This window comes from Balaenoptera acutorostrata, chromosome 3 (genome assembly GCF_949987535.1).
Source record: "Balaenoptera acutorostrata chromosome 3, mBalAcu1.1, whole genome shotgun sequence".
Taxonomy (NCBI): domain Eukaryota; kingdom Metazoa; phylum Chordata; class Mammalia; order Artiodactyla; family Balaenopteridae; genus Balaenoptera; species Balaenoptera acutorostrata.
In genome coordinates this window covers 170,729,686-170,743,751 of record NC_080066.1, presented here as the reverse complement: position 1 = coordinate 170,743,751, position 14,066 = coordinate 170,729,686, and the positions used below count along the sequence as shown (strand labels likewise).

The 14,066-nt window shown below is 39.4% G+C and overlaps 1 protein-coding gene across 10 annotated transcripts in view; it reads left to right on the top strand.

Moving 5' to 3' along the window:
• Nucleotides 1–1,857, top strand: part of LOC130707525 (cyclin-Y-like protein 1) — a 49,324-nt gene extending 47,467 nt beyond the window's left edge. For all 10 annotated transcript variants that reach the window (XM_057542504.1, XM_057542506.1, XM_057542503.1 and 7 more), the window contains one exon: nt 1,349–1,857. In XM_057542504.1, coding sequence (XP_057398487.1) covers nt 1,349–1,465 — 117 coding nt within the window. In that variant the 3' untranslated portion in view covers nt 1,466–1,857. The remainder of the gene's footprint in view (nt 1–1,348) is intronic.
• The last annotated feature ends 12,209 nt before the right edge of the window (nt 1,858–14,066 follow it).

Here is a 14,066-nt window from a genome sequence, read left to right as displayed (position 1 = left end):
TAATTCAGAATACTTTAAATCATATTTAATCTGTTCTTAATGGTTTTCCATTTGAACCTCTACACTTACATATAACCATACATGAATAATTTCTTAAAATTGTATCCCTAATCATATGTACCTACATAATCTACTTACCACTCTTAACTGTCTTTTTTTTTTTTTAATAATTGATGTTTTGGACTATTTCTACTGTCTTGATATTTTGAATAAATAAATAAATGTATTTATTTATTTATGGCTGCATTGGGTCTTCGCTGCTGCACGCGAGCTTTCTCTAGCTGCGGCGGGCGGGGGCTGCTCTTCATTGCGGTGCGCAGGCTTCTCATTGCAGTGGCTGCCCTTGTTGCAGAGCACGGGCTCTAGAGCGCAGGGTCAGTAGTTGTGGCGCACAGGCTTAGTTGCTCCTCGGCATGTGGGATCTTCCCGGACCAGGGCTCAAACCCGTGTCCCCTGCATTGGCAGGCGGATTCTTAACCACTGCGCCACCAGGGAATTCCCTCTTAACTGTTTTTTACTCAGCTTGCAGTTCGTGTGTGTGTGTGTGTGTGTGTGTGGGTGTGTGTGTGTGTGTGTATGTGTATCACAGTTCAGTCCCATGAGTTTATTAGACAAAGCATCCGTGGCTAACCTGAGAGACCTATACTTGGAAGGTATAATGTGGATTCAGATACTGGCTGTAGAAAGTACATGAGTTTTTAATATAAATGGTAACGTACATGGAACAAAGTAATACTTATGGCTTATGATTTTTGGTGGGTATACAGCAAAATTCACAACTGAAATGAACACATTTAAAATGGATACTTTCTGTGGTACCTTGGTGGTACTTTAGAATAAGATGTTTTTCTACCATAATTTATGTGCAAGTGAAATAGCACCTTTCAGAGCTTGTCATTAGACCTCTCCTACCTTCAGCACATACCTACCTGATTAAAATTTTCTTAGAGTATGTAATAACTAATGAAAACTGAATAGAAGTTGAATAGCTGAGTAAACACTGATTTTGCCCAAGTGTATGTCCATTACGTTTAAGGATCACGTGTGTAGGTAACAGATGATATTGCTATTAGGAGCCTATCATTAGGAACCCAATTTTTAAGTAACTCTAAGTTATTAGGGCAAGTTACCCCTTGCCCCAGCAATCTAATCATAGCCCTTAAAGGTTATTACCTTAGGGAATTGTCAGTTAGTGTAGATATCAGCTATCCAAAGTAGCAGTAACTATGAACTATCTAAACGAATGTAGATGTGTGGCTTATCAATGATGCTTTTTTTGTTTTTTTAAGGTCCGAACATTTTTCCCCCCCCTAATTATACCTATGTTCTACCTGATTGACTTTCCTAGGCCATTTCCAGATTGTGTGACGACGAATACAAAGACGTGTGTAGAGCTGCTATGAGAAGGTCTTTCAGCGCTGATCATTTCATTGGTATTCGGCGCTCCAATGCCATCCTCTCTTAAGGGAGAAGTGAGGGGTTGTAACATCATAAACCCCTCAAAACAAGGACTGGAGAAATAGCACCTCTCCTGCTCAGAAACCAGCAAAGTTAGTATTTTCACCTTAAAGAAAGACATTGAATTCAAGAGACTCATGGACAAGCGAAGATTATGCTCATAGGAAAGAACGGGACCTCGTCAATGTAACACGCTCTTCTGTCCTTTTTATTGTAAACAGAGTTACAAAAACCACTCCAAAGCTAAAAGCTCCCAATCCATGCACAGATATCTGCTCCCAATCGACACACAGATATCTGATAGCTGAGAACTATGTGAGGTTTTTTAATTAATAGCTTAAATTTTTAGACTTTAAAGACTTTAGACTTTAACTATATAAAGACTTTTAACTATTTAAAGACTTTAGACTTTAACTATATAAAGACTTTTAACTATTTAAAGACTTTAGACTTTAACTATATAAAGACTTTTAACTATTTAAAGACTTTAGACTTTAACTATATAACTTCTATGTTTTTCTTGCCTCACTGTCCCATACTGCTGCATATTCCTTTAGAATCAGTGCAGTATTACCATCAAAAAATGGGACTCCAAAAAAAAACAAAAAAAAAACAAAAAAAAGAAAAAAACAAAAAAAAACAAAAAAAACAAAAAAAAGAAAAAAACAAAAAAAACAAAAAAGAAAAAAACAAAAAAAAAACAAAAAAAAGAAAAAACGAAAAAAACAAAAAAAAGAAAAAACAAAAAAAACAAAAAAAAGAAAAAACAAAAAAAAACAAAAAAAGAAAAAAAACAAAAAAAGAAAAAAACAAAAAAAACAAGAAAAAGAAAACAAAAAAAAACAAAAAAAGAAAAAAACAAAAAAAACAAAAAAAAAAACAAAAAAAAAACAAAAAAAAACAAAAAGAAAAAAACAGAAAAAACGAACAAAAGAAAAAAACAAAAAAACGAACAAAAGAAAAAAACAAAGAAAAACGAAAACAAACAAACAAAAAAAACAAAAAAAGAAAAAACAAAAAAAAGAAAAAACAAAAAAAAAACAAAAAGAAAAAACAAAAAAAACGAACAAAAGAAAAAAACAAAGAAAAACGAAAACAAACAAACAAAAATCAAAAAAAAACAAAAAAAGAAAAACAAAAAAAACAAAAAAAACAAAAGAAAAAACAAAAAAACAAAAGAAAAAACAAAACAAAAAAAAGAAAAAAACAAAAAAAACAAACAAAAAAGAAACAAAAAAAGAAAAAAACAAACAAAAACAAACAAACAAACAAACAAACAAAAAAAACACACACTAAAAAAACATGGGACTCCTAACAACTCATAAAGCCAAACTTCGGAACAGACTGTTGTAGCATCGTTAGGTTTTGCAGGGTTCTTCCTCCCTACTAGATCATTGAAGCTGCTAGTCATTATTGGCAATCAATTTAAACCAAAAAGCTGCTGAATAACACATGTCATCCAAATTCTTTGCAGGCAGTACTTATTAGCATATTAGCATGCTTGCGATCATAAACAGAGAAAGTAGGTTATTTCCTTCTATTGGGTCCATGCTGCATTTCTTGTTAACTATAATGGTGCTTCTGATTTTGTGATGATTTTCCTCTTTGTTCTATACTTGTATTAAAGGATATTTTCATAATTCCAGCCAACATGGTGGTCCAGTAATTAACAAGCCGGTGATGAAATAGAAGGTGTCCCAAAAGTCTTACAACAATTTTAAGCTTTAATATAGTGTGCTTGGATACTCCAGAACACTGTCGCAGAAGTATAAATGCTAGACTGGCAAAACATCACTTGAAACTTTAATCGAATTTCTTCTAAACTCATTTACTTTTGTACATTTTAAACATTAAGCTTTTATTTTTTTATTTTTTTAAATTAATGAATTTATTTAATGGCGTGTTGGGTCGTTTCTGTGTGAGGGCTTTCTCTAGTTGTGGCAAGCGGGGGCCACTCTTCATCGCGGTGCGCGGGCCTCTCACTGTCGCAGGCTCTCTTGTTGGGGACACAGGTTCGAGCCCTGGCTTGGGAAGGCCCGTGAGCCACAATTACTGAGCCTGCGCTCCGCAACAAGAGAGGCCGCGATAATGAGAGGCCCGCGCACCGCGATGAAGAGTGGCCCCCACTTGCCACAACTAGAGAAAGCCCTCGCACAGAAACGAAGACCCAACACAGCCATAAATAAATAAATACATAAATTGTAAAAAATAAAAAATAAAACAATAAACGCTTAACGTTTAAAATTTACAAAACTAAATGAGTTTAGAAGAAATTCGATTAAACTTTCAAATGATGTTTTGTAAGTTTGTGGCATTTATACTTCTACAAGTATCAAAGCTTAAAATTGCACTAAGACTTGAGGGGATACCTCCCCTCCTCTTTTTAAAATAGTCCTTTGCAAGGCTGGGCTGCTTACCTGCTTGATCACCTAAGTTTCTTTTTTCTAGATTTGGTAAAGGAATTATGAACAACAGTGTTAATTCACATGTAATAAATTGAAAGGAACTGGACCCTAATAGTAGGGACAGGAGAGTAAGTGATACGAAACAGCTTTTCTATCCTGTGTGTTAACCTGGCTGTAGGTGTCTCACTTCAATTTCTATTTAAGAGGAAACATATAAACCTTAGGAACCCTTACCTCAGGCTTTAAAAGGCAGGAGGTCCAGTAATCAGTCTTTTTGGAGATTGGTAACGATGTCACCTAAACTTGAAATATTAAAAAAAAAAAAAAAAGTGTTCTCAACTATGTGAAATCTTTCTCCTCCTACCTTCTCAGATGTAATCCTAGGAATTTTGCCTGTAAACAAAGCATTTCTGGGCCAGAAGTACTTTCTCTCTTTATAGCAAGGCTTCACATTCTACTGAGTGCTGCAGGTTCCATCATTTTTAAGGGACAGAGACATAAATGATAAATTATGGTATATAAAATACTACAATCTACCACCTCAAAAAATATTGTTTATGGAGTTTGGAGCTTGGAAATTCAAGTACTGATTGCAGTTTTATTTTGAAAAGAATGCTACAACTTACGTGGTTTTTCTTCCTCATGTTTATATTAAAAGAAAAGCTAATAAACTCTATTTTAATTCAAATATATGGCTACTGTGTTTGTAACACTTCTCACTATTCACATAACATTACAACTCTGCCTAACTCAAATGTTTTCAGTCAGCTCTGATAGTCGGGCCTTAAAGCATTTTCAAACTAACCATTCATAAGTTGTTTTGACCCCTGCCTTTAGTTAAGATGTAGACATTTATTTCTTCAGCTTACGCTCTTTTCAACCTGAAGATAATCTAGTACACTTAAAATCACTGGCTACAGTGCTCAGTGGCATAATGCATTAGATGGCATTTTTGAATTGTTTGTTATGGTGCCAAGATGGAAATGCACATTGAAAGATAAAAGTAGGTAAATACACAGAGAAAGGAATTACAGGAATACTGTAGAATCAGAACTTGTTGTGTGAGGGTTTCAAGCAATTGAACAGGAAAGAAAATGGAAGAACAGGAAGCAGTAGAATTGTGGTTGCTGTTAGGAGGGTGACTTTTACACAAGCCACGTCATTTGACGTTAACCTGCTACTTCACTTAGCATTCAGCTGGAAATACACCAGATCGCTGAAGTTTCTTTTAGACCCTAGCCACCGCACTTGAGCAATATTCCATCAGTCCTGATAGTATTGCCGTAGTATTTCATCCACCTTAGTTACCTTCCTAAGGTCACATCTTTAACTTTGTTCTTGTGAAGTTGCTGATGAGGAGAAATGATCTGATTTAGTACAGAAGGGGAGAAAAATCTATCACAAGTCACTGTTTATATCAATAGTTTGCACCGCGTAGTAATATGCCAGTTACTAAGCAGAAATGCTGACCTATCTCGAGTGGTCGAAGGTTTAAATTTATTTATTTATTTATTTTGGCTGTGTTGGGTCTTCGTTTCTGTGCGAGGGCTTTCTCTAGTTGCGGCGAGCGGGGGCCACTCTTCATCACGGTGCGCGGGCCTCTCACTATCACGGCCTCTCTTATTGCGGAGCACAGGCTCCAGACGCGCAGGCTCAGTAGTTGTGGCTCACGGGCTTAGTTGCTCCGCGGCATGTGGGATCTTCCCAGACCAGGGCTCGAACCCGTGTCCCCCTGCATTAGCAGGCAGATTCTCAACCACTGCGCCACCAGGGAAGCCCGGTCGAAGGTTTAAAAAAAAAAAAAAAAATTGGGGGTAGGAACATTGGGCATGACTGTAGCTTCAAGAACAAGTTGGTAGAATAAGGGGAATCGCTAAAAATTGCTTTTCCCCTTCAGCTTTAATTCTAGAGGCAATACAGCCATTTTAATAAATGGGAAATTGAGGCAACTTAAGGTAAAAATTTAAACATCACAAAGTAGGTTCTCCAACAAATATGGGGCATGGAAACTAGTTATTAATAGGGTGGCAACTATGGCATTTTTTTCCAGATTTTTATACCTAGGAAGGGTTTGTTCCCTAAAGTAGTAAGACTATAAAAGAATATCTGACTACCTGAACTCAAATTTTATTTTTTCGCTTTAAAAAAAAAAATGATTTTTCTCTATTGGAATACTGACATCTGTGCAATTTTAACTCTGGTATACCGTGAACTGAACTTTATTCTTTACAAGGAAAAGACAAAAGTTTGAAATGTATGTTTGAACCAAATTAAATTGCCATTTTTGTATGTTAAATTCATGTGGTTGACCCTAAGACAACTTCTTAGGGCCCAGTGTTTCTGGTTAAGAGAAATGTTTTCCACCCTGTATCAGAGTCCATCATGACCCTATTCTTTCACATTTACTCCTAATGTACCCTGTATGCCCATTATTGAAATTCAACAGCACTAAATCCTAGTTTTACAACAGGTCAAATTTCATTTCTTAGTTTTCCCATTCTATAAAATATACCATTCCTTGATTTTTGAAAAATGCTGAAGCCGGTATTTACTGGAAAACAATTCACTCTGTATTCAGGTTATGCAATGTTTTTGGAAATGTTTACCTATAGCGTGTAGGTTAGCTAAAATCTTTCATCACCCAAGACTTCTCTCTAACCACATGTAAAATGACTACGACTGTTCCCTCACCCAGAAGCCGCATTCTTGAGTATAGAGCTATTTGGTAAAGCACTTGACAGCTGGTAGGGGCTCTCCCAGGGGTAAGTGCTAATTTCTATGCAGAATCTGTAGATTACACCCAGCATCTATCAAGTTAAGGATTAGATCACCTAAAATCTGAACTGTTAGCCACTCACCAGCCTGGCCAGCCTGACACCGTGCCAGCAAGAATACAAAAGATCTAGGAGCCCTTCAGAGACACCTGGTCCCTTGTACACAGGTGCAATCTGTTTGGCTTCTTAGGCAATTTCCACTAGTCCATTTTAAATGGGTTTGGCAGATGAGATAACATGTACTTCATGTGAAAGAAATGTTATGAATACCAGTTTATGGTTTAGGATCTCTAACATGCAGAAAGAACCAGGAAAGTGAAGTAGTATAGAAATTAAGAGAAATCCAGAGTCAAATGAAAAGAGGTTAATGTTCTTTAAAAAAAAAAAAAAGGAACAGGTTAGGTGATTACTTAACTGCTGTGAGGGCAGCTAAATAATTTGAATGTGATTAGAGAAAGTCAGTGACAGCCTCAGAACCTAAGGTCCTCAAGAATATGTCGATCTCTACTTCAAGACCTCAAATTACTCTGCTAGCTTTTTCTTACATCTATTCCTTCATCTTACCGTTCTCAATTCTACTGACCTTTACTTCTAGCTCCCCAGATGGCGGCCCTTGATCTCCTCCTCACTGTGGGAACCGACTCTTCCAAACGCAGGGCATCAGTGTTTTGTCCACCTCCCACTGCCCTCTCTCAACAAGGTCATCTCAGCTTCACCCTTTGACTCTCTGCTCGTGTCCAATGTGGCAGTGCTTGATGTTGGTTACTACTGTGACCCATTTCTAAAACACTATCACCAGGTTCCAGGAAATACAGGATTTATATGGCTCACGGGCTAACTGGCCCCTTGTAATCCCCTTTAATCAACTACTTGAGCCCTCCTGTGTTCCCACAAAGTAGTTGTTCCCAATTTGCTGCACTCACTCCCCTGATCTGCCCACAACCCTAGATGTATCTCCTCAGGCTAGGCAGCAACCCCACCTTCCAAACTCCAAAACTCATTTCATCTGGCATTAGGAATAGATGCCTCACTTCTTAAGGTAACCCCTCTCATCTAAGGGAGAGGATTCCATCCCAACTCTTCAAATCAAATTTCTATATCCAACACCCCCACCACCAGGATGGTGGTGAGGATGGGGCAATTTGACCTTCCTCAGCCCTTGACATGTCCTAGTGTTTCTCAAGATGTGGTCTCCAGACCACCTGCCTCTCATGGGCTGAAAGTCCCTGTAAGAAATGAAGCTTCTCTAAATGCAATGTGGAATCCTAGAACAGATAAAGAACATCAGTGGAAAATCTGGTGAAATCCAAATGAAGTCTGGAGTTAACAGTAGTGCGTTAATGTTGACTTCTTAGTTTAACAAATGTGCTATGATAATATGTTACTATTAAGGCAAAATGGATATATCTTTGCAACTTTTCTGTAAACCTAAAATAATTCTAAAAGTTTACTAAAACAGAACCAAAAGACCTAATTCTTGGATCCCAAATTAATCTCAATTCCTGGAGCTGAAGCCTGGGAATCTACATTTCTAATAGGAACCCCAAATGATTCTTATGCAGACACAAATTTGAAAACTAGTCTTTCAATTCCCTTTCCATTCCATGCCTGAATGGCTGCTTCCTCCTTGTTTTACTTACCTTAACCTGATTGAATCTTTTAGATCCTCTCAACCCTAAAATATAAGTACTATCATTATCCCCCTTTCACAGATGAGAAAGTACTAAGATGCAGTACACAAATGAAGTACTAAGAGCTAAGTAATTTGTTCAGGATCAACAGCCCATGAATGATGGAGCTGGGAGTTGAATCCCTAATCAGTCTAGCTCCCAAATCTATGCACAGAACCATTCTACTTCCTCTCATTCTGTTGCACGTAAGAGCTCTGTGACTAAATCACGAAAAGAAGCATTATTACCTATTTCTCCAACTTCCTAAGTCCAGCAGTGCCCCCCTTTTCCACTGGGGGGAATGAACAATGAGAAAGCATTGGGAAGACGTGCCCACTAGAGACCTGTCCGGGTCAGGCACAGCGGCTCTTGCACCAGGATCCAGCTCAACTGCTGTATTTTCTGTTCTCCCAAATGCCCTAACATGTACCAATCTAATAATGCTCATAGTACTCACTTTGATGCTAAATTAACTATCTCAGGTTTACTAAGCATCTGTCCAGATTGTCAGGGAAGTGCCAACTCTAAATCAATTTACAGTTGGCCCTCCGTATCCACAGGTTCTGCATCAGTGGATTCAACCAACCATGGACTGAAAATATTTAGGGAAAAAAATTTCAGAAAGTTACAGAAAGCAAAACTTGAATTTGCTGCACACCACCAACCATTTGCATTATATTTACAACTACTTACTTAGGATTTGTATTTGGTGTTATAAGTAATCTAGACATGACTTAAAGTATAAAGGAGGGTGCGGGGGAAGATGGGAGGATTGTGCGTAGGTTATATGTAAATACTGCACCGTTTTATATAAGGGACTTGAGCATCCATGGATTTTGGTATGGGGTGGCACGGGGGGGGAGGGAGACGACTGGAACCAATTACCCACAAATACAGAGGGAGAACCATATAGCCTCTTACCTTATCTGGGTTCCCTGACTTGTATTTAGACCTTAATACAAAGTTGTGGATCTAACTGCTGAATGATGAAGTTTTGGGAGTTTCTGACTGCAAACCAGACACACACAACAACAGCAGCACTTCTATCCAAATTGCTTCAGTACAGAGTATAGATGGAGGGTTGATAAAATAGAACACAGTCTCAGGTAATGTCTCTGTTCTTATGTGTATTTTCCTTCATTTCTTCAAGTGAATCATGAAACAATCACAGGATCAGCAGGAGAAACCTATGAAGTATATTCAGGTAAAACATGTTTTCATTAGTTCTCCTTCTGGTGATTGGAATTTCTTTGATTTTATTATCAATAAAAACGTTGCCACTTATATTCAAAGTACATCCGAGAAATCTGATCATGAAGTTAGAATGCACATACCTCCTTCAGATACTCTTAGAAAACAGTGTCTCTCCATGAAAGCATGAGAAAAATACTTGTACAGCATCTTATTTGCTTTACCATTGCTTTAATGCACTTTAAAATTTATCTACATTAATTGGGAACAAAGAAACAAAAATAGACATTTCTTTGTTTTTCATAAATAACTACTCTCCATATTTGATAAAAATCTCAAAGCATTATTTTAACTTCCCACAAATATAATACATACAATTTTTTTTTTCTGAAATAATAAGGTCAGCAAATTAAGTATCTTGACACTAATATAACCACATACAACTGCTATTCTACTGACTTCCAGGAACAAAACAAAAACAGAAAACTTCTTATCAAGATGCTCTGGGTTTCCTTTTGCTAGTGTTAGGGATCTGGAATTATAATCACCTGCCAGTAATAATTTTATAGATTCTAGTTGATTGTCTACAAATAAAATATCGCTGACTCTGCTTTGTGAGTTCTGGATTTGACATGACACTGACAATACCGCATGGGACAGGCACTATACACACATGGAAATCAGAAAAAGTACTGAATGCCCTGGACTCGAACTACTGACTCAGTATGTGCCTCACTTGGCTCAGTAATAAATTCACCTGCACCAAACCCGTATCAAAAGTCACTAAATCTCTCATATATATAATATATATTATTTATGTACACACCCACAACACATACACACTATACATACAGTTTGTAACAACATGAAGTAATATTGTCTTCAAATGATGTACCACAGACTGAAATAAATCCTGTAATTGTCATCAAGCTGCTAGAAGCTTTTGAGAGTTCTGAGCCAGGTTACTTAGTTACTTTCATCCTGCCTACCCTTCATTCACCCTGCTTTAATGTCTTGGTAGCTTTTTCTTTCAAAACCACCCTCCTCAACCCAGGCGTATTTCTTTCCCAGGATCACTTGATTGGACTTTGGAGGCAAGAAAGGGCATGCAGGGGGAGCAGGAAATCCTCAGCCACTGTACCTCACACCTGCCTAGATTTGTGATGTTCTCTGTCCTGTTGGCCACATTCGGTGTTAGAAAGCAGTTATTCAAAGCTTTGTCCCTCCTACCCCCCTTGGTCTTTCTGTAGAGCACAAAAGTGAAAGAAGCCTCTTTAGCAGGGGCAGCAGTTCATTAAAATGTACAACTACATTTCCTAGCTCTGGGGTTCCCATTCTGTACTTGAGACTGCAGGTCACGGATGCTGTTATTAAGGTGCGGTGTGGGATCCATGAGGTTTTCTCCTGGCAGCCGCTGTCAGGATTAGTGCAGCCCTAGCCCAGGAGGAAACGGCCTAATGAATACCAACTTGGAAACAGTGGTGTCAGCACGTTATTTAAGCTTGTACATTGCTCACAATTACACACAACACACACACAGGCTTATCTCTGGAAACGACTACGAGAAAACATGAAAAAGGTTTGCAAGGATAAACCAATAAGGCACCAAGAATACTTATTTTCAGCCAATTTAGACAACTTCAAAGTGTGAGGTTAATAATAGAAATTAAAATGACTTCCTAAGTCTTATCAACTGATTTACTGAGAGGTTACCTATTAGTTCCTTCTAAATCTTTACCCCCTAATCTGTGATGGGAGACGTTGCTTACAATTGAACCACGAAAGGGACAGCCCAAAAGCTGTACATGTGAAACTAAACTGGGCCTTAAATCCTCACTAAAATCACAGAGCTGGCTGTGAAGAAGCTGCTAAACCACCCCACAACCTTCCATTTTATAATTGTTTTCACGAGTATGGATTGTTTGCCTAATAAAAATAAAAATCAGAAGAAAACAGCATATGAGATGGAAATAGGGGGCGACCATAAATAGATGGGCTTCTCTGCCCTGGGTAGCGGGAGGGGTGGCTGAGGTAAGACTTGAGGGAAGCAGGTGGGCTTCATCTTTGAGGGAAGGGAGGGGGAGAGCAGCGGTGAGAACAGAGGCTGAAAACACAGGCAGCTCTGAGAGTTGGCCTGGACCTAGACCTCCAAATGCATTACCTGTATTGCCTCTCCTTGGCTTAGTATCCTTTGTCTTAACTGTCTTTTTTTTTTTTTTTTAAAGTAAATTGGTTGTTCTTTTTAGGTTTGTATGTTGCCAAAATGAAAAATAGTTGTTTTAACAGGAAGAATTAAATCACTTCAACCACATCATCCCACAACTTTTAGATACATTCTGCATCATCTTTACACTCCTCCACAAAAAAAAAAAAAAAAAAAAGGAAGAGGAAAAACCCAAATTAGGCACAATGACCTAAGGCAGCAGAATAATCTATGTACTTTCTGGGAAGACATGTTAACTGAGGGAAGAGGTCAAGGTGATCAGAAAAGTTCCTCATTTGAAAAACAAGAGAGGAACTGGCCCTCAGGCAGGGGATCTATTTCAAGGTTCTAAGAAGCTTCTGAACAAGTAGAGGAATTAGATGTGCAAAAAGTTCTGTAGCTCTGTGTACAAGGTTTTGTCGAATATACTGAAATTTTGATTCAGAGGATGAGTGTGTAAGAGCAGTGCATTTTTATAAACGTGAATAGCTTTTGAAAGTCCATGAAAACTATAACACCACTACCTAGCCACTCCCTTCTCTTCAGAGTCAAACCGATCTTCTACTACCTTTCTCAGAATCTCCCCACAATTCTGCCCGGAACACTTTTCTTTCATCTCCCCATCTTCTTTCCTGCAAGGAATTAGGGAAGCTACCTGAAACGGACATGGTGACTTTCCCATCTCCATCCTGGATCATCGTATCTCGCCACTGCTTTCGAAGGCACGTACGTCACACATGACTGTCTGTGCACTTGTTAATGACCTGTGCCTTTGGGGTGGGTATCATGACTTTGTAAGCTTGGCTAAGTGAGCGTTTCTGCCATTGATGTAATATGACGCATCTTTGGTACTGAGGCCCGGAGCGACACTGTGATGGAGAAGGGCACAGTTAACCGTGTCAAGGAGTCCATATGGGCAGATTTAGGAGCTGCAGGGCCAAGAGCCTTGCCCTACACAAGCAGCACCCCTCAGCGAAGTGTTCCCTGACTCCTGACTTCCTCCCCACAGAATCTGAGCCCTTCTACAGTGGCACAAACCACCCAGGCTTCTTAGTGATTCTGTCTCCCAGCTAGACTGCGATGTCGCAGCTAGGGTACCTGGCACATTGTAGGAAATTAAGGAATGTTCGTGAAATGTATGCATGTAATTCACTGTTATGGGCTGAATTGTGTTCCCCTCTCCAAATTCATATGTTGAAACTCTAACCCCCCATATGACTGAATTTGGATACAGAGCCTTTAAAGAGGTAATTAAGATTAAACGAGAAGTAAGGGTGAGGCTCTAATGCAACAGGACCCTAACAGGGCCCTAATCCGATAGGACTGGTGTCCTTCTAAGAAGAGGGAGAGACCAGAGGAAGCACACGTACAAAGAAGAGGCCATGTGAGGACACAGAGAGAGGGTGGCCACCTGCAAGCCAGGGAGAGGCCCGGGAAAAATCAAGCCTGCCGACTCCTAGCCTCCAGAACGGTGAGAAAATGAATCTGTGTTGCAGAAGCCCCTCGGTCTGAGGTATTTTGTCATGGCCGCCCTAGCTGATTAATACATTAACTGCCCAAGCATCCTGTATTCTGAAGTGAGGACCCTGGGGACCAACTCTGGCTGCTGAGAGAACTTCTTGAACATCCCGAGGTTGGTTGCTCAAGGTTAATCCTCAACAAAGGGAAGCTGTATCCCATCTTCTCTCTGTCCTTTGTCACCAATGAGGCAAGTCTAGTTAAGGTAATGCATTTCACCGACCCCCACTTTGCCAGGGAAGGTGAATGTCATCATTGCCTAAGATCCTGGGCCTCTGGGAAATTACTTAGCTTGACCGACACCACCATATGCCCTGAGACCTTGGCACCTGTACCCTCATGGATGATGGCCCTTCTTGGGCAAAGAAGAGTCTCAGAGGGGAAGATGTGCACTCAGCCTTCGACCTCCCACTTGATGGCCACGAATACTTGCATATGTAACCTAACATTTTCTTGTCCATTGCCTCGTTTTTTTAAATGGTTGTGCTGTTGTCACGGACAGTTCCTTTCCCCCTCTTTGGGAACTGACCCTGACTTGCAATCTGGAGACCCTTCCATCTCCCCATCCGTCCATGTGCTTCCAAGTGACGCTTCCACCCCCCATGTAAACCAACCGGCGCCTCCCATTCCTCTGATTACGGTCCTGGTTCCAGTTGGTCACGTGATGCAAGCTGGTCTCATTACAGTGCTGCTCGTAACTTCTTCTGGGAACACTGGGAAAACGCTAGAGTCAAAGTTTGTAGCCCAAGAGGCTGCAGGCAGCCCCTCTGTAATTTCAATCTGACCCTCTCCGAGCCTATTCCCACCAAAGGCAAAGCTGAGTTGGGGGAACAGAGAGAATAGGTAT